The sequence below is a fragment of the Condylura cristata genome, unplaced genomic scaffold (genome assembly GCF_000260355.1).
Source record: "Condylura cristata isolate star-nosed mole 26May11 unplaced genomic scaffold, ConCri1.0 scaffold00028, whole genome shotgun sequence".
Classification (NCBI taxonomy): Eukaryota; Metazoa; Chordata; class Mammalia; order Eulipotyphla; family Talpidae; genus Condylura; species Condylura cristata.
This window is the reverse complement of record NW_004567129.1, coordinates 5,777,236-5,798,800: the sequence shown is the minus strand read 5'-3', so window position 1 is coordinate 5,798,800 and position 21,565 is coordinate 5,777,236. Positions and strand designations below refer to the sequence as shown.

At 38.9% G+C, this 21,565-nt stretch overlaps 1 protein-coding gene across 1 annotated transcript; it reads right to left on the bottom strand.

Annotated features, from left to right (window-relative positions):
* Window positions 1-2,624: 2,624 nt before the first annotated feature.
* MPHOSPH6 (M-phase phosphoprotein 6) lies at window positions 2,625-15,564 on the bottom strand. Its single transcript, XM_004690344.2, has 5 exons — window positions 15,468-15,564; window positions 10,746-10,858; window positions 6,266-6,356; window positions 3,943-4,037; window positions 2,625-3,539 (listed from the first exon to the last, which is right to left on the bottom strand). Exons 1-5 carry the CDS (start codon window positions 15,516-15,518, stop codon window positions 3,416-3,418), a joined length of 474 nt encoding a protein of 157 aa, XP_004690401.1. The 5' UTR covers window positions 15,519-15,564; the 3' UTR covers window positions 2,625-3,415.
* Between the last annotated feature and the right edge of the window lie 6,001 nt (window positions 15,565-21,565).

The window sequence follows — 21,565 nt, the reverse complement described above, 5'->3', positions numbered from 1 at the left end:
AGTTTTCCCACCTCCCTGCCTGCATCTGCATTTCTGCCACAAAAATGATAGTGACTCTGGAGCTATATGTATGGTAAGTATAGATTTTCTTATTTGGTTGGTATATATTCACTGTTGTATATATATATAGGCTTGGTATGCCAACTGGTTTTCAAATCATCTATTACTCACTGCAGATATCATGCACAAAGCTGCCACTCTTAGGCAAGAGGTTGGAATTGTTCCAATTTTAGCAGCTCAGAAAGAAGCCCTGGAGAGCTAAACTTAAGACCTCTGATAAGATGCTCAGAGAACACCAGTCTCTAAGCTGGTGAGGATTGTTGTGGGCTAGGGTGTGAGGCAGTTTTCTGAGGGAGCATCCAGACCTATCAATGACTATCACTGGAACACCAGTCTCTGCTGGGGTGAAGAAGTGGTTTAGGAGTGACAAAAGAAATGGAAGCAGATGGAAAGGACTAAGCCCCTTTTCCCCCTTTAGCACTGCTGTTTCCTTTGGATCCTCCATGGGAAGACCCTAATAAGGAGTCAGTTTGAAGGAGAAATGGGGTTTGTTTAGTTTTAGTGCAAGTGAATCTAGATAGATGAAACTGTATTTGAAAAACAACTTGTTAAGGGGCCTCCCTGGTGGCACAAGGGGTTAAGTCTCAGCACTATGCAGCTGTCTGCAGCCACCACAGCACAAGTTCCACCCCTGGCTAAGAAAGGGCCCCATGTGGCACAGCGGACCTCTCCTGCCTTGCCCACTGCTCCCCTCAGCCGTGTTTTTCATCTGCCTGTTCTGTTCCCCACTCTCTGGTGAATCCTCTCACCTTTCCCCCGTACAACACATACACCTCTGGCCTGCACCCCAGCTCTTATATGCATAAATGAATCATTAAAAAAAAATTTATAGTTCACCCATTGGACCTTTCAACATCCACACACTCTTCTGATCATTATTAAATTTCCATAAGAAAAACAGCTCCTCATTCCAACTTAGCAAATTGCAGACATCTTTTATACAAAAGATGTTCTCACTTTTGAAAATGAGGAGTCAGTCCCAGCATATATTGCATGGGTTTCTGGGAGAATTTACACTATGGATCTGACTTTGTGATTATTTTAATTACATCTAGAATTTAGACACCCACCTGACCATTATTATCTCAAGATTAAATAGCAAAGTCAACCCTCAAAAAACCACCTACAACTACTAAAGAAATGAAATTGGCATACACAGGAAATAAATATATAGCTTGTTTTTGTAATTGGTCATAAGATTCAGTTAATAATTTTATTTTTTCCTTAAATAAAAAATGTTGCCTATAAGAGGAACATAAGGGAAACCATACAAGGATCAGAAAAAAAAAAAAAAGACAAAAATAACAAGTATAAATCGGAGACATTCAGCAGGCCAGGGGAAGGAAGATCAAAGCAGAGAAGAGCACAAGACTATGTGATGGTTCAAAGGTGTCTTGATGGTGGTAATTTTATGGAGATTACACCTGGGAGGGGAAATCAAACATTGTACAAAAATGAACAATGTAAAAAAATGACTAATAAAGAAAACCAGACTTCATTCTTCCTCTATGCATTCATTGTTTTTTCTTTTTCCTCAACAGAATCTCAACTGCCAGGGTTTTCATGTAGTAGAGCAACACCAAAACTTTATGGCCTAAATGGTTGAAATCACTCCTGTGTCTTTTATGTGAATGTAGTTTTTCATTAAAATTTGTTATGGGAGAGAGAAATATTAAGACGCCCTAGAGAATGCCCCTAGTTCCAGGTCTCCATCACTAGACAGGAACACTAAAAATACTCTGTTGTCCCAAAGGTCACATGCACCAGCTGGGAAACTAAACTGCTTCTGGCCTGTTGAGTGGTAAAATGACTATGGTCTTCATGGAGCTACTCTTGTGTGAACTCTTCCTGGCAGGACTCTTCTTTTTAGACCCAAACAGCTCAAAACTGAGGGTTGGGACATAAAATGATCGAGTAGGTTACTGGGTTTCACAGAGAGGAGTCACTCTTTCCACCTCTGGTTGATTCTGTACCACCCACTCCATGATGAGAGCAACAGCTACTTGATGATCAGTGACTCAAAACATCAGTCCCACTTTGCAAGATGCAGTGCTGTCTTCCATGGAGGGCAAGCACCAAGTCTTCCATATCATGCCACCATTTTAGTATGTCTACATGTCCTGGGTGGTGGGTTGTGTACTATGACAAGTGAATTCCAGAGAAACAGGCCCACTGTTCACTTCTTTTACCATAAAAAGGGACCGCTCTATTAGAAACAAGCCTATGTAGATTATCATGATTGACTAAAACATTAAATAAATCTGTGAATTGTTTTGCTGGCAGAACAATAATTTCCAGCTTCTATCCCAGGATGTCGAGGTACATTGCATCCACCTTCATAATCAATGGTAAGAACCAAATTAAATGAAAATTTACAACTTTTTTTGTAATTCACCAGAGCTGAGATCATGGGACAATCAAAATCTAAAGCAACTTATAAAGAGACACACATCTCATTTAGTTGCTAAGAACAAAATGAAATGAAATCAGTATTCTTGGAAGTTGTAGGTGTCTATGTCCAGACATGCAGACAGAACACACCGATATACTTTATTCTATGGGTTTTTTTACCTTATTTAGAAGAAGGCTCAGAAAGGAGATCACTAGTGGTTAGTGGTAAATTCTACTGTGCTGTATCACAAGAAACTGATGATTATTTCTGACCTATAACAGCAATTTTCTATGACTCAACCAGACACATCACTACAGTCTGTATTAATGTCTAGTTTTTAAAGTTACTACTTGGACAAAAGTTAGTTAGGCTAGTATTATTATTTGGAAAACACAACAGAATAGAAAATGCTTATGAAAACAGATATTTATTATAGAACTTTTTTTTAATTAAAGGTTTTAAACAAAAAACCTGTAATTCCATAAACTGACAATGGCTTGGTAGCAGGTAAATATTTTCAGATGCAGAAGTGTGTTTGTTCTACATGAGTTTACATATAATAAATTCTCATGACTGAGTCTAAAATATATGCATGAATTGGTATGATTAATAACTTATGGTGAAATATAAACAGGAGAATTTAAACATTTGTATTATGAGTCAATTCAAGGTTAGTGATTGTTCTAAAAAAATCGAGGTCAAGGAATCTTCAGGAAACAATTATATACCTAAGACAATTTGAAGATTAAGGGCTAAAATCCCATTCTCGATGAATACTATTAAGGAAAGGATGTATAACATCCATACACGGCTGTTTAAAAAACAGCATGTTTCCAACATCACATATTTCTTTACAAATGAGTGTCACAATATTAAAAACTATAGACACCACCAGAATGAATTCTAAAATATGCAGCAAAACCTTCACATGGCATCTCTGAGCCATATATTAAGGCACATATTTTAATCTTGGGGTTTTAAAAACATCTTCTTTGCTTTTATGTCTCCATTTTCATCTTCTTCATAATTGGCCCGGTCTCTCTTTTTAGCAAACTTTTTTCCAATTGTCCCCACCAATGTCTCATACCTGTTAAGATGATATACAACACAAATTTACTTTTAAATAGTATAAATCAAATACTGTCAAAGATATCAAACCAAGTACGCACCAAAGAATAAGAAAAACCAGAACATGATTAAAAGAAACAATCTTATTAAAACTTTACAAACTTCTTCTAAGAAAAGTTAATTCTCCAATGTTTCTGTGCTTTCCCAATGTCCTAGGAGGGTATGCTTGAGAACTATGTATTGGAAGCAGCACTGGAAATGAACCTGCCACCATGTGCCTGTGACCAAGGTATGAATCCACCTAGCCAAATGAGAAAAAGCAGTCATCTTCCTGCTGGGGTAGACCACCGGTAAGAGGGGGGCAGGTAAGAACCAGGGACTGCTGGTTCCAGAACCCAAAGCTGTTCCAAGGGGACAGTTACCTTCTAGCCATTTCTTCATCTGACACATCAAGTTCCACTGTTTCATCTTCAGCTTCCTCTGGTTTGTTCTTAGCATTCATCTGAAGCATTAATTTCTGAAAAATACACCAATGCTGACTATAAGGACAGGGAAAGGCTTGTGAAGGGAACAGATATCAACTGTATTTGACAGAGAAACATGCAAATCACTGTAGCTACAGGACCTGACAAAATTTGTAAGGGGTCTATAACAGAGAAATTATTCCACAAGTGCTAACATAAGTTAGCTTTGGATTTTAAAATAAGACAAAGTCTCACCAGATTAGATATACTGTTCATGAATTTAAATGGTATTTCAGATCTAAACTTTATTATTAGTTACTTACATAGAAAGCAAGCATGCTGCAAACAATGTAGCAGGGAAGGGAGAGAAAAAGTTAACTCAAATTTTTCCCAAACTTTCTTTGTATCAAATGGAAGAAGTAATACAGTCAAAAGTAATTTTAAATGCATTTTGTTTTAATGGGGGTGGAGAGGGACAGAAATTGCTAGATGGAAGATCGGGAATGTTGAGCCTGGTGCAAGGGGAAGGATTTGCATCATTAAGCCCCCAAACACAAGAGTGGATAATGCAGCCACATGATGTCCATGTGCCAGGGTTCTCTCCTCCATTGCTTTTTCTCATATGAACTGTTTCTGATACTCTCTGACCGATTCTTTCAAGCTGAACAATGCCTTTCTTGTAAAAAGGATGGGATAAAGGGAAAGCAGAATAGAAAGTAGTCTAGCTTTTCCAGTGTTTGAGGGACTGAAAATAGTCATTTGAGGAATACAAGTGCTACGAGGGTATAGACTGATTCCCTGCACCATTTCCAGTGACTTAGGGCTGATGTACCAGAGGACAGAATATTTACTGAGTAAGTAAACTCTATTCCACAAGTAACTAGATTATACATACAATATTAAAAACACAATCCACTTATCACAGTGCTCTTAAGTTGGGATAATAATGCTCTCATAATTGATGATAGCATTGGATCTACAAGCCAAACACTGTGAAGCCTTTTCTAGTGAGAATGTCTTTAGTGTTACTGAGTGCCAGTAGTGGAAGCCACATTCTAATAGCTTCTACACAACATTCTGAGTGTCAGGTCAGCTCTTTCCCTCTCCTGCCAGACATTATCAGTGGTGCTCACCTACCCCAGTCGTAGTCTTTGGATATTGCACACTCCATCATCTGTGCATTCTCCCCACCCCACCCCTCTTACCCCACTATTCTTTCTCTTTCCAATCTAAAACCTTAAGAAGGCCAAAGCAAAGTATATATTAAAAACAAACACAGCGATGGCATTGTGTGAAGTACACATAACACCTTAATTATACCTTCCCTCAGAATAGGGGAAAAAAAGAAAACCAACATGTGATTATTGAATGAACTCTGGCAACTAGCTTGGCTAACTATGGTTCTCTATAGGCATCTGTAGAGATGTTTTTCAATCAGGGGGCCTTTGGCAATTTATCTGAACATATTAATTGCTACAACTGGTGTCTTTGTGAGTATATGTACACACACCTGCAGGCATGTGAGTATGTACTATTGGTAGTGAATATAGGAGGAGGCGGGGGAAGGCTGCTAATATCCTACAAATGCACAGGACAGACTCCACGACAAAAACTGACCTGGTTTCAAATGTCAGTAGTGCCAGAGTTGGGAAATCCTGGCTTCAAGTGAGAAAACTAAAGCTTTATGTTACAAATCTCCACTTGGTCTGTTAAGTAGCTGACAGGATGACTTTTATACATGAACCAGAGTTCGAATAAATATTTATGAAGTATAGGCCTGTGCTTCCACAAACCTGAGACAGGAAAATTCAAATGATAAGGCGAATATTTACTTCTCAAACAAACTTTGCAAAGGCTTCATTTAAAAACCTATTTACAAGTTTGAATTAAAACCTGTCCATTAAAAAGTCAAATTACTCAATTTTCAAGTTCTCATTTTTCTGTTAGAAAAGATATACTTATAGATGCCAGAAAATAACTTTTCATAATAGTATCATATGAATAAAATCTTGACATTCCTATAAAAGACATGAGCTGAAATTCTAACACTTATAGTGGCACTGTCAGGGACTGTACATTGCTAAATTATCTACTCAAGTCTACCATGAAACTAGACTGCAGTGCCTGCAATTTCTTTAAATAGCTATGGCAATATTTCGAGACTTGTTATTTTCCTTATAATGAGGAGACTGGTACTTGGAGGGGCAAAATCTAAACCCAATTACTAGCAGAAACAATTCAATTGGAAAAATTTAAAATTTGAAGCAATTATATTTAATACCTCAACCTCAGGATTAAATCCTCTGAATGACATTCTTCCATAGAGAAGATCTTCACACAACAAGAAACTCTGCTCTTCTATTATGAAACTCCTAAACGGGAAAATAAACCTGTATTAACAGCATGTCTACTTATAACAAAACACATATTTCAAATGAAAAATCAATCTTATGCTTCTCAAATACAGTAAGATTTCTTTCATGTTTTCTTTAAAAGATATACTTATTGCCAGAAAGAAAAGGAAAACTACCTGATGATTTCACTCATAGCAGGAGTATAATGGACCAGGGGAGAAAATAGTAATAATAATGAACAACTATATACCAGAGACATTTTATGAGGGGAGTGGGGAATGGGATCAAAAATAGCAGGGGAAGGGAAATGCACTGGAGTATGGTGATGGCATATGGATGATAAGGTGATGGGAAGTCCATGAGGATTACAACTGAGATAGGAAAATGCACAAAATGATGTAAAAATAAACTATTATGTTTAAACAAACAAAAAAAAGATGTACTTATTTAGGCATACAAAAACTGGGGTATAGGCCAAAGGTGCAGGGTGGGCAAGGGTGAGAGGAAACATGAGAGATAGAGTGGGAAGCAGAACAGCAGACTGACAGAAACACACTGCTGAGGGGAGCATTAGTGAAACAGGAGAGGTCTGCCATATGGGTCACCTCCCTGGCTGGGGATAGAACTCATGCTGCAGTGGTTACAGATAGCTTCATATGCTGAGATTTAACCCCTTGTGCCACCAGGAAGGGCCTTACCTGGTTAGGATTTCTAATATAGGGTTAGAAATAAAAGTGGATTCATTTGTCTGGCAAAGGTCTGAGAATAAGAGCTGCAAGCTGGAACCACAACATCTTCTAAATACAACATTTAATCTGCACAAAACTTAGAAACCTAAAGTATTGATTAAAAACCTGTTTTTCGCCCAAATTTGAAGCAGTTTCCTTGACATTTATACCCAGAAATCAGAATCCTGAAACGCTTTTAAGAGTCTACTAGCTTTTAGCCTTTATAAACAGCAAGTTCCAATAGATGACATAAGCAGAATGGAATTTAAGGTGAGGATACTGGGGTATGTCTTAGGATTACTGGGAAAGCTGGGTCAGTAGAACAACAACAACAAAAGGGCAGAAATCTTTCTTATTGCCCCAGAAACAGGATGCAGGTATGGATAACTCCATCAACAAAATGGAGTCAAAGTGTTTGGCTTTCCCAACAATATTCTCAGTGGTCAATAGAGGTTTGTTTCTTATGCTGCCATCTGAGGGACACAGAAAATTCTATTAGGAGGTAACACTATCAGTTCCAAGTTTCCTGAAATGCAGATGAAGCCAGTTAATGGTTAATCATGAAAAGGGGGTAAAATTCAATGAAATAATAGTTTATCCTAAACAGGGAATGCAAGTCAGTGCATTCAGTATATCATCTGTGAGTGCCTTTTCTTTTTTTAAAGATTTATTTGTACATACAGAACTGGAGTACAGGACAGAGGTGCAGGGGCAGTGAGAAGCAGAGTGGGGAGCAGAACAGGTCAACTGATGAAGCACACTGCTGAGGGGAGCAGCGGGCGGGTCAGGAGAGGTCTGCCTCGCCATGTGGATCTCCTACAGGGCAGGTGGGGATGGAACTCATGCGGAAGTGGCTTTAGCTTCTTAGTGCTGTGCTTTAACCCGCTGTTGCTACCAGGAAGGGCCCGAGTGCATTTTCTTAATTTCAGTAGTTCTAATTTTTTAGTTCAGGGGAGTTAAGTTGATACAAAACCATGGTGGTATTAATGAGTATGATTTTGATATATAATGAAATGAGTTAACACTTGGAAAATCTACACAATTCATTGAACTAATATTTTCCAAATGAGAAGTGTAAGACATTATGAACTCATGCATGGATACGAGATCTATTTATCCAAAGTATAAAACAGACCAGTGGTTACAAAAGGTTCTACACTGCAACAAAACCCTAAGAAACTACTATTTACTGAGTTTTGGAGTAGCATCCAAAAGAATTATCTGAAAAAGATATTAAAATATTCCCCCTCCTTTTCAGTATATCATTTGTGAGTGCATTTTCTTTATACACTCAACCAAAACAATAGACAAAGGCTGAATATAGGCGATATAAGAACCCAACAGTCTTCTATTGTCCTAGATTTGCAAATCTGAAGTTATTTCTCCAAGCAAAATGTTATTTATGTTAATATGCAATGAGTCTGTTTGTGTTTTTTTTTTTTAAAATAAGATTTATGCATACAAAAACTGGGGTACAGGCCAGAGATGTGGGGTGGGGGTAAAGGGATTCACCAGAGACAGAATAGGGAACAGAACAGGTGTATCAACTGAAATGCACTGCTGAGGGGGGCATTGGGTGGGACAGAGAGGTCTGCCATGCCACGTGGGTCACCTATCTGGCCGGGGATAGAACTTGTGTTGCAGGAGCTGCTGATAGCTTCATAGTGCTGCACTTTAACTCCTTGCACCACCTGGGAGGGCCTCGAGCCTGTTTCTTAAAGAATATTAAAGTACTTTGTTCTAATTTCTTATATAAAAAATATGGCATACTGTAAGCCAGTCAAAAGAAGCCCTAATTTTTTTAAATGTATATGGTCCTTGAGCCTCTGAACTTTGAGGCCATTGTTCCTTAGGTTCCTCTCTTACTGGCTCTTAACTGGCTTTCTTGACAGCACCCATTTCTTCCTGGAAAACCTGAATTCAAACACAGATTCTCTTGAACTTTTGTTCATGGTGTTTTCCACAAACACTTGAGAATTCCTCTCAGTTGTCCCATCTTGTTCCTTGTACAGTTGTGCTGATAAAACCTCATCAACCTCCCAAATAAATCAACTTCCTCAGGAAAAGTACAAGAACTAAGCTTTTAAGCATTCACTTAACACAAAGATGGATCTATACAAACACACCAACACACAATGCTTACTATGGAAAGAAAAGCACCAAGGAGAAATAAAGCCCAGAAGAATTAGATGAATTAACAGATGATATGAATCTGTCGCTCCCTCATTCTATTTATCAGGTGCCAATCAAGCTTCAAGGTAGTAGAGAGAAGGTGCCACTTCAGCAACCCCTACCTATCTGATGCTGGACAAATTACCCTCTCTTAAGCTTCAGGCTCCTCAATACTTGTACATGGAATAGGCTTGCTCTCTTTTTGCTAACATCTAGGCTCCATGTATCCTTCACAAAATGTGGGGTGAAGCCACAGAACCCATCCCTGCCCAGAGCAGGAGTAGCAACAGTAGTGGCAGGGATAGGGTCTGAAACAGACTTCTTAAAGTGATGATTCAGGACCAGAGCTCCAGGAACAGGACTCCACACAGACAACCACAGAAGCCCAGCTGGCATGAGCAGCTGAAATCGATGAAAAGCCAGTCAGTAAAACAAGAGCTGAACTGAAAAGAAAGAAAGGCTAAGTCCAATCTGGGTCTTCAGCAGGTTCCAGGGGTTACTAGAATTACTATTTGTAAATCTTAAGAATACTCTCTTTGTCACCACAAAATCAGGAGTTCCTTTTCTCCAAGAGTACCTTTTGAGTTTTGGGAGAAGCAGAGATGGGAGATTTATCCAGCAAACAAGCTGGTTGTTGCTGTGAAATTTGGAGTTCAAAGTAAAGCTGTTCAAACTTCAAGAAAACACATATGGCTGTGTTTTCAGGAGTGATGAGGAAAGAGTTGATGTAACATGTAGTGCAGACCAGAACTAGTGCTATCACAAGCAAATGCAGTAAAAAAGCGGAAAACCAGGAAAAACACTGACATGCTAACTGCTATTACAGAGTCAACGATGGAACCACCTGAATAAGAGGGCCTTTTATTTATTCGTGTTTCAAGAGTGATTGCACTTCGGTCTGAAATTTGTGCAGTTCCTGTCACTAATAATTATAGCTTCTTATTGGATGAAAAAATAAAATGGAATGCTAGTAGCCCACTCTTAAAAGTTTGCGATGAGGATTAAGTAAGAGACGTCAAGTGCTTAGTTGCTAACACACATTATCAAATAAATGTTAGATGAGATGACCAGTATTATAAGTAGTAAAAACTAAACCCATAAAATTCTTGACCTTCCCCTAAGAAGCTCAACGTAATGAAGAACTGTTAATGAACTAGACTGCAGAGGTCTGAAGTAAACACCAAAGTTTCAGAATTTAGTGTTTACTGAGAGGATACTGCAGCTTCTCACAGAAGGTCCCTAATTATTAATAGAGACATACGGGCCAGATTCCTTTATTCAATGTAAAAAGAAAAGGACAATGTTATGACAGCCTGGGTCTAGTAAAAATATATAAATCCTCCAGGAAAAAATTTGACAGATTTAATAACACTAGAAAACTAGGTGAACTCAAGAAACTGAACAGAGACTATTTTATGGGCTTTGTCACTGGAACCATGAGTCACATTTCCAGGAATTTCCCTCTGAAGGTACAAACTATCAACAAATATATCATTAATAAACCTACTCTTTCTCTTTAAGTTCTGGCAAATCCAAGTACCAGTGCTCTTCACTAATGATTTTCTTTTCTTCCTCTTCTAGTTGTTTCTTGGTTTCTGAGTCCAGACCCCTTTGCATGAACTGTCAAAATAAAATAAAGTCAGTGTCAGCAACTCATTTTTTCACTTAGAGTTGAGGAAAATTCAAAAGACTTCATTCTTACTCTTGTTCCTCTTCATTTCTCCAGGAATGCAAGGGGGGTGGGTGGTGGTGGTACCTGAGGGATAACCAAACAGCTTGGCTCTGCCCTTAACAACATCACAGTGAACTAGGAGGGAGTCCATCAAAACACAAAGAAAACATTTCCTTTATAAGACTTCTACAGGGGTGGGTGACAGAGAGGGATCGGAAGGAGGGAGAGGGACTATGGTAAACAGGAGGTGAAGTGGGGGGAAGTAAACATTGTTTTAAAATGAACAGTAATGTAAAAAGATACATAAATTAATAAAAAAAGGAAAAAAAATAGAAGACTTCAAGTCTTCACCATACTGTAATAAAACAGACAACAAAAAACTACATTCAATAAGTATCAAACTCAGAATTGCAGTCTTGAGTAATGATCACAGAGGCAAAAGAATGACCACCAAGGCCAGGATAGGTAGGTAAAGACAGAATGTGAGAGGGCAAGACTTGACTTGGTACTTTCTGAACTAAGTCTGGTTTGTGGAAGACACTGCTGGTGTATGGAGAGACTGCTCTTTGCAACTACTGGTCTTAGTTTGAAATGGCTTCTGATATTGGTGAAGCTACTCCATTTCTGTGAATTCATTCCTCACAGATGCAAGCAAAATAAGCACCTCTCCTCTAGAAACATCCCAGGGCACCCTCACATAGTCTAGCCACATTTTAATTTCTTGAGCATCTGTCTCCTCTGCAGACCAGCAGGGCAGGGGCTATATCTGGATCATTTCCATTAGTATCAGCTTGACTGATGCTTAGTAAGAAATTAATAAATGTAGACCAAAGCAAAATGTATTTACAAGTCTGTTCTTCACTTACACATCTAGCCTCTGAAATGGTGGTCAACTCACTTTTTCGCAATTTGTCTAGGCTCAACTCAAAACAAGTCAGTAGCGAAAACAGTTGTTTTGCTGCTATCCTCTCCCTAGCACAAATGTCTTTATTTCCTCAGGGGTCAGGTGAACAAAGCAGGAGTTAGTCACAGCAAAATGGTAAGTATCAATACCAGAAAAACAGATTCAAGACACAAATAGGAGACCAGCTGTCAGTTCTAGGGTTCTACTGGTTACTATTTAGCCTCATTTTCTCTTATCCTGTTTCCCTATTACTTTTCCCTTGACCCTGTTACTTTTCCCTTGATTACAGTGTTTCCAGAAACAAAAGCATTTTCAGGCATGAGGGCTTTACCAGTGACTAAGTGAAAAGACACATCTTCAAAAGCATCACAAAATATGAGGAGATGATCACATTCTAATGAGGGATGTAAAATGGTACTTTGTGGAAAACAGCCTAACCACTTCTTCCTAAAGTAAACGTGCACTTACCGCATGAACAAGCAACTGTCCTCTTAGGCATTTACCCTAGGGAACTGAATCCCTTTTCTCTTAAAAATGTACACAGGAATATTCATAGCAGCTCTGCTTGTAATAGTCCCAAATTGGAAACAACCAAAATACTCAAGAGGTGAATGGTTAAGTATTATGGTACAGTTGCATATAGAATGATACCCACTCCCAATCCACATCAAATGGTGACATTTGAGTAAATTTTGTACCATGGTTGTACCAAGATCACTTGCCTGCCCTGGCAGTACACAGTGATGTTAAGATACTACCACCAGAGGGTGCAGTGAAGGGTACACAGGAACTCTGTAGAGTGTCTGCAACTTCCTATGACTCTATTATTATTTTAAAAAAATGTAAAAGAAACGCTTGCAAACTCCAGTATTTTATACTCCCCATCCTTTTATCCTTTCATCCTCTGGGTTTATTTTCTTCATCACAGAAAAGAACTGGCAGTTTCTGGAAGTACAGTTCCTGTGCTTCCCCTTCCGCTGCTATTCAACATCAATGTCTCTGTTTTTCTACCTGGCAAAATATTCACTTGTGAAGGTCCAGAACAGGAATCTTTTGTTTGGTGACCTTTCCCTGACTGCTGTAATGGCCTAGCTTGTGCTAGGCCTGTTTCTGGAGAGGTATACCTCTCCTTACTTCTAAAAGAGCATTTAAAGAGTTGGTTTGTCATTCATTACTTTGATCCTGAAGGGTGAGATTCTGTAGGGCAGACTATGGTCCATCTAGTATTAATGGTACTGAAGACTGTACCCTGTATACACAAAAAGTTCAATGAAGATTCTCTGAATATAAGTGAGATGCTAGACAGGTCTTATTTTTCCAAACGCCATTCCTTCTGTGAGTCTCTTTAAACTCAGATGTCTCATTTCACCACTCACATTCTTGCCCAAATGCCCTGTTATCTTTTACTTTTATTCAAATAGATTTTTTTTTTTTATGGTACAAAGTATCTATCTACTATAGAGATGGAAAAGCCAGAATATCTGTGAATATAAGTCAAGCAACTCAGGACTTAGGTAGCAATTAAATTCACCTGATTCTACAACAGTTAAAAACACTCTAAAGCTAGTGATTTAACTTTACTCATAAATGAATAATGTGATACCTACAGCAAGCATCACAAACCACAGTCCACAGGCTGGATGTTTGTTGTTGTAGACAAAGTTTTGCTACAAGAGATCCATACTCATTTGGTTTTGAGCTACAATGGCACAGTTGAGTAGTTACAACAGAGATTATTTGGCCCATAAGCCTAAAATATTTACAGAAAATTTTGGAGTTCAAGAGTTAAAAATCACAAATATGTCTTCTGTATAATCTTTCCATCACACTAACAAACCCTCCACCTGCATCCTTTACTTTCTACTCCCCATCAGGCTCAATCTCCACTCCTCAAAAGGCAACCAATTAAGGTAAGTTCAAGAACACGTGACGACAAAGTGAATTTAAATCCTGTATCCTCTGATTTCTGTTCTGTACTTAGCTCTGGCTGAAGAGCTATCCCGTATATTGCCTAACTTAGCCTAACGCAGCTGCTTCATTCCTTCTCACAAGACATTACTCTCTCTAAATATACACACCTATAAAAGGGTGATCTTAATGTGTGTGTATACATACATAGACACTTCTGCTAAATACCACTAAGTTTTTTCTTATCAACAACCAAAGTGCTTAACAGAATTAGAAAACCCAGGTGATAAGTTTTCTCCTTTGCTTACAATAAGTCTCACCCCAACCAAGTAGGTAGGGGTGTATATATTTTTTAATGCTAATTTCTTTTTTTCTAATTCTCAGCTATTGGTCCAAATCACCCAATCTTCATTTGTATTATTCTGAAGGCTTAAAAAAAAAACCAAAAACTAAATTTTTTAAAGTCTGCTTTGTCAATCCACTCTTTCTCTGAAATATACATGATTCAAACTATAAACCTAAAGAAACTGCAGTAAAAATTTTATAGTATGCATGAAAGTACTGTAGAAACCGTACACTATGCTATCATTTATTCTTCAGGCTCACCATATTCATATAACTCCTAAGAGTTTGCATTTCTTTGTGAGTAGTTAGTGACAACCAGTACAGAGTAACAAGAGCCAGGGGCTCCTGAGTCCTGTCCAATTAGTAATTATCTGTGTAACTGTGGGAAAGTTGTACTTCACTGCTTTAGTTGCCTCAGGTGTAAACGATAATCACCGTACTTATCTCAAAGGGTTATTAAGTGGATTGCATGGAAATGACTTAAAACTGTCTGGCACATAACAAAGGCTATAAATTTATGCTTATTATGATTACCTAAGTTTTAAAGCATATTTTCCGTTTTAATTCTTGTATTCACTGTAGCTACCTTTTGTCCCCCCCCCCACTTTAAAATTACCTGGTTAAATTGACTCAATCTCAACTCCATCAGTTTTGCTCACAGTTGGCTGATAACTCTCTTTCACCTCAAGTGTTAATTTTCCACCACCACTGAGCCCTCTGCTAGGGCCTTGCAACTTCTAGCCCACCTTTATGACTACAAGTTTGCCTCTTACTGGCTCTTCCTCTAACAAATGGACTCTCCATAGGAGAGTTAAATCTTGAAAAGAAGCACAGTTGATGATGTACTTCCTATGTCCAGTAGCTCCTCAATACCCACAAGAAAAAGATTCTTAATCTGGTTAACATTTCCTGTGCGCCGTGAACAGTGGCTACTTTTCCGGGGCCATTTCTTACTAATTGCTTTCCAGACACATGGAATGACCTTTGACTATTGGATATCGCTTTTTTATGTCTTCCAGATTTCTGAACTTTATGCCAACAGTCCCACCACCTTTCAGTCTCTACTTCAGAGTCATTTCCCGCGGAGATCCAAGTAAGCTCTCCGGGTTCCCAGCGCTTGCTTTAATCATCATCTCATTCACCTCACTAAGTACGCTTAAGCGTCTCCTAACAGCTAAGTTTCAGTCTCTCTCACCTGACCGCTGGCTTAAGGAAAGCATCCGCCGTTTTTATTATCCGGTTGTAGTGCCTCACGCAGGGTAGTCGTAAATGAATGAACGTGAGAACTGTTCCAGGGGAGCCTATAACCCTCTGCTACCCACCGCCAGGGCCCCGAGTAGCCCTGGAGAGCCCGGTCCCCCTACCTCCCGGCCCGATTTCCCCAGCACGGGTTCCCGCACCTTCATGCGCAGCAGATTCTTGGACAACCTAGTCTTGCGCTCTGCCGCCATGCTGGCTCCCACCCGGCGCCGCTACAGCCACGAACCCACCCCGCATGCGCGCTACTGCGTGCGACGCGCAGGCGCTTACGTAGCGTGCGTCTTCTTGCTACGTGATTACGCCACCGTTTCTCGCGCCAGTTCAAGTCCTAGGCTGTTCGCGCGCTTCGCCTCAGGGAGCGCTCTCCTACAGAAGAAACTCTCGGTGAGGGCGAAGCCGCCACTCACGTGTGAGAGAGGCTTAATGCCGACGGGCAGGAGACTCCCAAGAGTTCGCCCTGCGAGGAACCAGAGGCCTGACCGCCTACCCAGAGGCCACTACCGGGTTCCTCAAGCCCCTCATCTGGGGACCCGCCTAGCCGTGCATTTCTGAGGTGCCGCCGGGCCACCGCCTCACGGACGCGGTCCGCAGCGCATCGCTGACTCAGTATCCTGGTGAGGCCTTTGACACGGTTGCCACAGCTCCCATCCGCCTGACCCTTTTGTCCACAGGTTTCTAACGTGGATGGCGGGCTTCCAAAGTTTTTGCCCCGCTTTGTGTGTAATAGATCGTTCTGTGTTCACGGTAACCCTTTGGGGTGGTGCTCTTCTTACCTACTGGTTGCAATTGAGTAAACTGAGGTATGGAGAGGCTCCCTAACCTGCCCAAAGTCAGAGTGAAGGAGATGGACACCACCTCAGGCCGGCTAGCTTTACAAATGCTCTGGAAACCCACCCATTAAGTGTTGTGGTAAATCCTCCCATTAAGTGTCGGTGTGCATCTTTGAACAGACAAGATCTGTTAAATACAAATAGCAAGTGCTACAGGCCTTTGATAAACGAGAGTGAGATAACTTAAAGAACTGATAGCCTTGAAAAAAGGTAGCTTCACTGTCCAGTGTATCCTCCAACGACATTTTTCACAACACTTGGAGGTGCCACACTTTAGGAAAGACAGAACCTAATAATAACATTTCAGTGGGTAGTATACATTTTTGTCACATTCTTGTGCTGGGTACCTTCCATATTTTGTTTAATTCTCCTAAGAACGCTGGAAAATATATTGTCATATAGTTAGGGAACCTGAAACCCAGAGAAGTTAAGGAACTTGCTGGAACTCACAAAGCTAAGAGTTAGCGCTGAGGTTCAAAAATCTTGATAGAAATATGACCCTGCCTTGGAAGGTTTCCTCAGTGGAGTAAATAAATTAATGTCTTAAGTGGTTGTAGAAACTTGTTCCTTCATAATGTATATGTGAGACTAGGCTACAGCAGTGTTTGTGAATACATACTCCCGTTTCCTGGAGCTGACTTTCTTGTGAGTGCCATGGTAGAGAGAAAGGCTCTGATGAACTGACTTTTAGGTTTATGTTAGACAAGGTGGTCTGGAATGGCTCTTGTCAGATGATATGCTAATACTGGAAAGTTGAGAAAAAAATTGCATGAAGAGTGACAGGTAGTGTTATGAGGGAAGAACAGCAATCATCCTGAAATGAGTACAAGACAGAGTTCTTACGAAATTTACTAAGTGGGAAACAAGTTAATCACATATCATGGATTAATTGCCCCCAAAATTCATTAGCATTTTTCCTCAGACTGTGACTGTATTTGGAAGTAGGACCTTTCAAGAAGTTAAATGATCCTTCTCCCTCCTCTTTCCCTGTGGTATGCATCTGATTTATAGTTGCCTGATGATTTTGATTTTTAACTTACTATAATTACTTACTATAATTACTTCTCTCTCCCCCCCCCCCATCACTTATTTGGGTCCTCTGCATTCCTCCTATAAGTGAAACCATATGATGGGTGTGAAGAGCACAGGGACTGTGGTGATGGTACACAGGTGAATTGGTGAATTGGGAATTTCACAGGGACTGCACCTGATAGGAGAAAGCATACACTGTACAGAAATGAAAAATGATGTTAAAAAAGTATATATATCTATATCTATCTATCTATATCTATCTAGATAGATAGATATATCTATATATAGATAGATATAAAATTAAAGGAGGATAATTCTTACTATCATATGAATGGTGTCCTTGCAAGAAGAAATCTGGACATACAACAGAGTATGGAATCAGGAGTAAACGTGCACAGAAAAGACACCATGTGAGACACAGCAAGAAAGTGGTCATCTGAAAGCCAAGGAGAGAAGCCTCAGGAGAAGTCAGACCTTTCTACATCTTGATCTTGAATTTGTGAGAAAATAAAGTTTTGTTATTTAAGCAACCCAGTCTGTACTATTTTGTTATGATAACCCTAGAAAACTAATACACTATATAATTTTAACTATGCAGCACAGATGTAATAACAATCTTGTAAGAAAAGTATTGGGCGGGGGGTCATGAAGGGTGTAGCAAAGGCTTCTAAACTATCCTGGAAAAGGGAGTATTGAAAATGTGACATTGAAATTGAGATCTGAAAGGTAAAGAGTTAGCCTGGGCAGAAAAAAATATCGATTAATTCAGTTTTGTGCCACCATTATTATGATGCACCCACAAAGTACTTTATCTTGCGGAAATGAAACTACCCATGAGACAACTTCCCACTGCTTCCTTCCCAACTTCTGGCAACTAATGTTCTGTTTCGTCTCTATAAGTATGATTCCTATTGTGGATTTTGAAATAAGTTCTGAAAGAGAAATGGCTCAGTCTGCCATATACAACAAGGTAGTAAAGGTGACTATGGACTAGATCCTAAAGGATGAGCATGTCATGTCAGCTTAAGGGGAACACTGTATCTGGCGAGATAAGGGCATATGTCTAATAACTAAATGCTAGAAGCTCATCACTTTGCCAATGGACTGCCTTTAATAGTCCACTTGTACATTGGATTCTGATTATAGTTTTCCTAAAACGTTAACTTCTTCCTGTTACTCTTTTACCCCAAAGTTTGAAATAAGTTATTGTGTGAAATAAATGTCAAATTCCATAATCTACCTTTCTAAGTCCAATACTTCTCTTTGATGATGAGTATGCTTGCAGTTAACACAGATTACCAAAGTTTCCTTTCACCTATCAAAATATAACAAATGAGAAGTGATTTATGAGTAATATTGTAATTTTAATTTGGAATTAAACTCCCTGACAGAGTATGCTGTAAGTATAAAACAGTACAGTTCAAAGACAGAGTGGAATAAATTAGTATTTTTTCATATTGTCTAAATGTTGAAATAATACTTTGGATATATTGATTTAAATAAAGCCTGACATTAAAATTAACCTTTTAAAAATAAGGCTGCTAGAAAATTCAAATTTATAATTCATTTGCATTTTTCCAGTGTTAATTTTTGTTTTAAGTTTCAGTGATTGATAATGGCCTACTAAATGGGGGATTTATTAGAAGGATCCTGGGTAATTCATAGAAATAATGAGAAACTCTGAGAAGTTAAAGCCAAGTTGAAAGGAAATGGCAGGGATAGTCCCCTTAGTTCTACCATCATAGCATATCTGCGATCCATCACCACAGTCCCTTCCCTCCCCTGTTGACCTCTTTCCCTCCCCTGCTCTATGTCTCAGATCTATTGTCAGCTTGCTAGTTTTCTCTTTTACCTGACATTTTGTTTAGTTTCTTTATATCCCACATGTAAGTGAAACTATCAAATATTGTATCTTTATCCTTCTGATTTATTTCTGTTATCATAAACCCATCCAGCTCCATCTATGTTGCCCAAATACCATGAGTTTATCTTTTTTGATTGCTGAGTAGTATTTCATTATGTATATATATCACATCTTGATTCATCTGCTTGTGGTCATTTAGGTTATTTCCGTATCTTGGCTATTGTAAATAGTGCTGTAATAAACAGAGTGCAGATTTCCTTTCAGATTTAGAGATTTTTCACCTAGGAATGGAATTGCTTGGTTATGAGGTACATCCAATTTTAGTGTTTTGAGAATCCTCCACACAGCTTACTGGCTGGACCAGTTAACATTCCTATCAGCATATCCTCCCCAGGTTATTGTTTCTTCATTTTTTTTTTTAAATATGGCCCATTAATAACAGGCATGAGGTAGCATCTCATTGTGGTTTAAATTTGCATTTCTTTGATAGTAAGTGATGAACATTTTTTCATACACTTGTTTGCCATTGCATTTCTTTTTTGGAAAAGTGTCTTTAGTGTTTTAGATTGGGTAATTTGTGTAAGCTCTGTAGATCTTTCAGTTGTGCTGTGTACAGATACTCTCTCCCATTCAGGAGGATATCTCTTTGTTTTGGGTGCTGTCTCCTCTTGTACAGAAGCTTTTTGTTATGATATAGTCCCTCCCTCTGTTTATATTCTCTTTTGTTCTCCTTGTTTCTGAAGATGAGCCCTCAAAGGTGTTTCTGAAATTCATGTCATGGAATGTTTTGCTTATATTTTCTCCTATTTATTTTATGGCTTCCGGTCATATATCCAAATCTTTTATCTATTTTGAGTTGATTTTTGTTTATGGTATAAGATAGCTTAGTTTAATTCTTTTGCATGTGGCAGTTCAGTTTTTCCAACACTATTTATTGAGACTTTGCTTGTCTAGTGTATATTTGTTGCTTCTTTGTTAACTGATCATGTATGTGCGATTTTATTTCTGGGGTTTCAATTTGATTCTGTGGTCTCTGTGACAATCAAAAACTTGTATACCTGCGTTCTAGCTTTATCTCCTAGATTTTTAGCTGGTTTATAATTTCTCAATTTAGTCTCTAGCCAAACTGCTCTACTCACTTCCTCCAAATATTCTAGATTTAACTTCCATGTAAATATTCATACTGCCTTCTATTTCTGGGATGATGTCTGAAATAATGTTTTCAGTTCTTTTAACTTTTCAATTCCTGCCTGTTAGGAACCAACTCAAATTTTGCCTTCCTCTTAAATCAACCAAAAATGATTTCTTTTTTAAAATTAGTTAATAGGGCTGTTTTATAGTTTCATTGTTTAATTATACACTACTTTTACTGTTGTCTAACATGTAGGTGCAGGAGAGCAGTTCTTAGTTTTACAGTTACTTGCATCTTTCACAGCTTTAAGCAGTTCTTAGTAGAACTAATGAATACTTATTGAATGAATAAATAAAACAAAAATGCTCTTTAAAATGGGCGAGACAGCATCTTTTAAAATGATACACATTACTTTATAACTTACAAACTTTAGAATATCCAGCCAATTCTATCTAGCACAGTTGACATTTAAAAAGTTTCATTTTATAGAAGGAAAAAACAAACAAAACAAATGAAAGGCCAAGGATGTGGCAATGAAACCAGTTTATTCTCCTGTACTAATTCTATTCAAAATATTCTTTTCCGTTAAGAGAGATAGGGTATCTTTGGACTTTCTGGGGGAGTTTCTAAAACTAGTTGCTATGGGGATCATGAAGAGAAAAAAATTTTAAAATGTGACCAATTTATGCAAATTAAGCGACCATGTCTAAACCGGGAAGATATTTGTGAGGAATGGAGGAGATTATCAGAAAAAGAATGCAAAAATCAAGTGTTAGGGGAACATGCTATAACTGTGGAAATCAAGTCATAGCTAACTAAGATGGATGTTATTTTTTCCAAAGGGAAATTGCATGTTTATTAATAGTGAGGAGGAACAAAGGAAGATCTTAAATCAAGACTGGGTAGACCAAACATTCTTCTCTTTCCCTATGACAAGTTTTTTTTTTTTTTTTTTTTAAAGATTTATTTATTTATTCATACAGAACTGGGGTACAGGCCAGAGGCTCAGGGGCGGTGAGAGGCTTCACCAGAGACAGAGTGGGGAGCAGAACAGGCAGATTGACGAAGTACACTGCTGAGGGAAGCAGCGGGCGGGCCAGGAGAGGTCTGGCTCGCCATGTGGTCTCCTCCGGGGCAGGAGGCAGGCGGGAATCGAACTCATGCGGAAGTAAGTGGCTTCAGATTCTCAGTGCTGCGCTTTAACCCGCTGCGCCACCAGGGAGGGACCTTATGACAAGTTTTTGCTCAGAAAAAGGAGAGAGCAGATTATAGAAGTCAGAGTCAGTAGGTGAAAGGAGGCTACTGGGACTTAGAGTAAGCCCAGTCACTCACTCTAGTCTTTTTCTATAGCTTGCCTGCCTTAGGAGTCTCACTACTGCA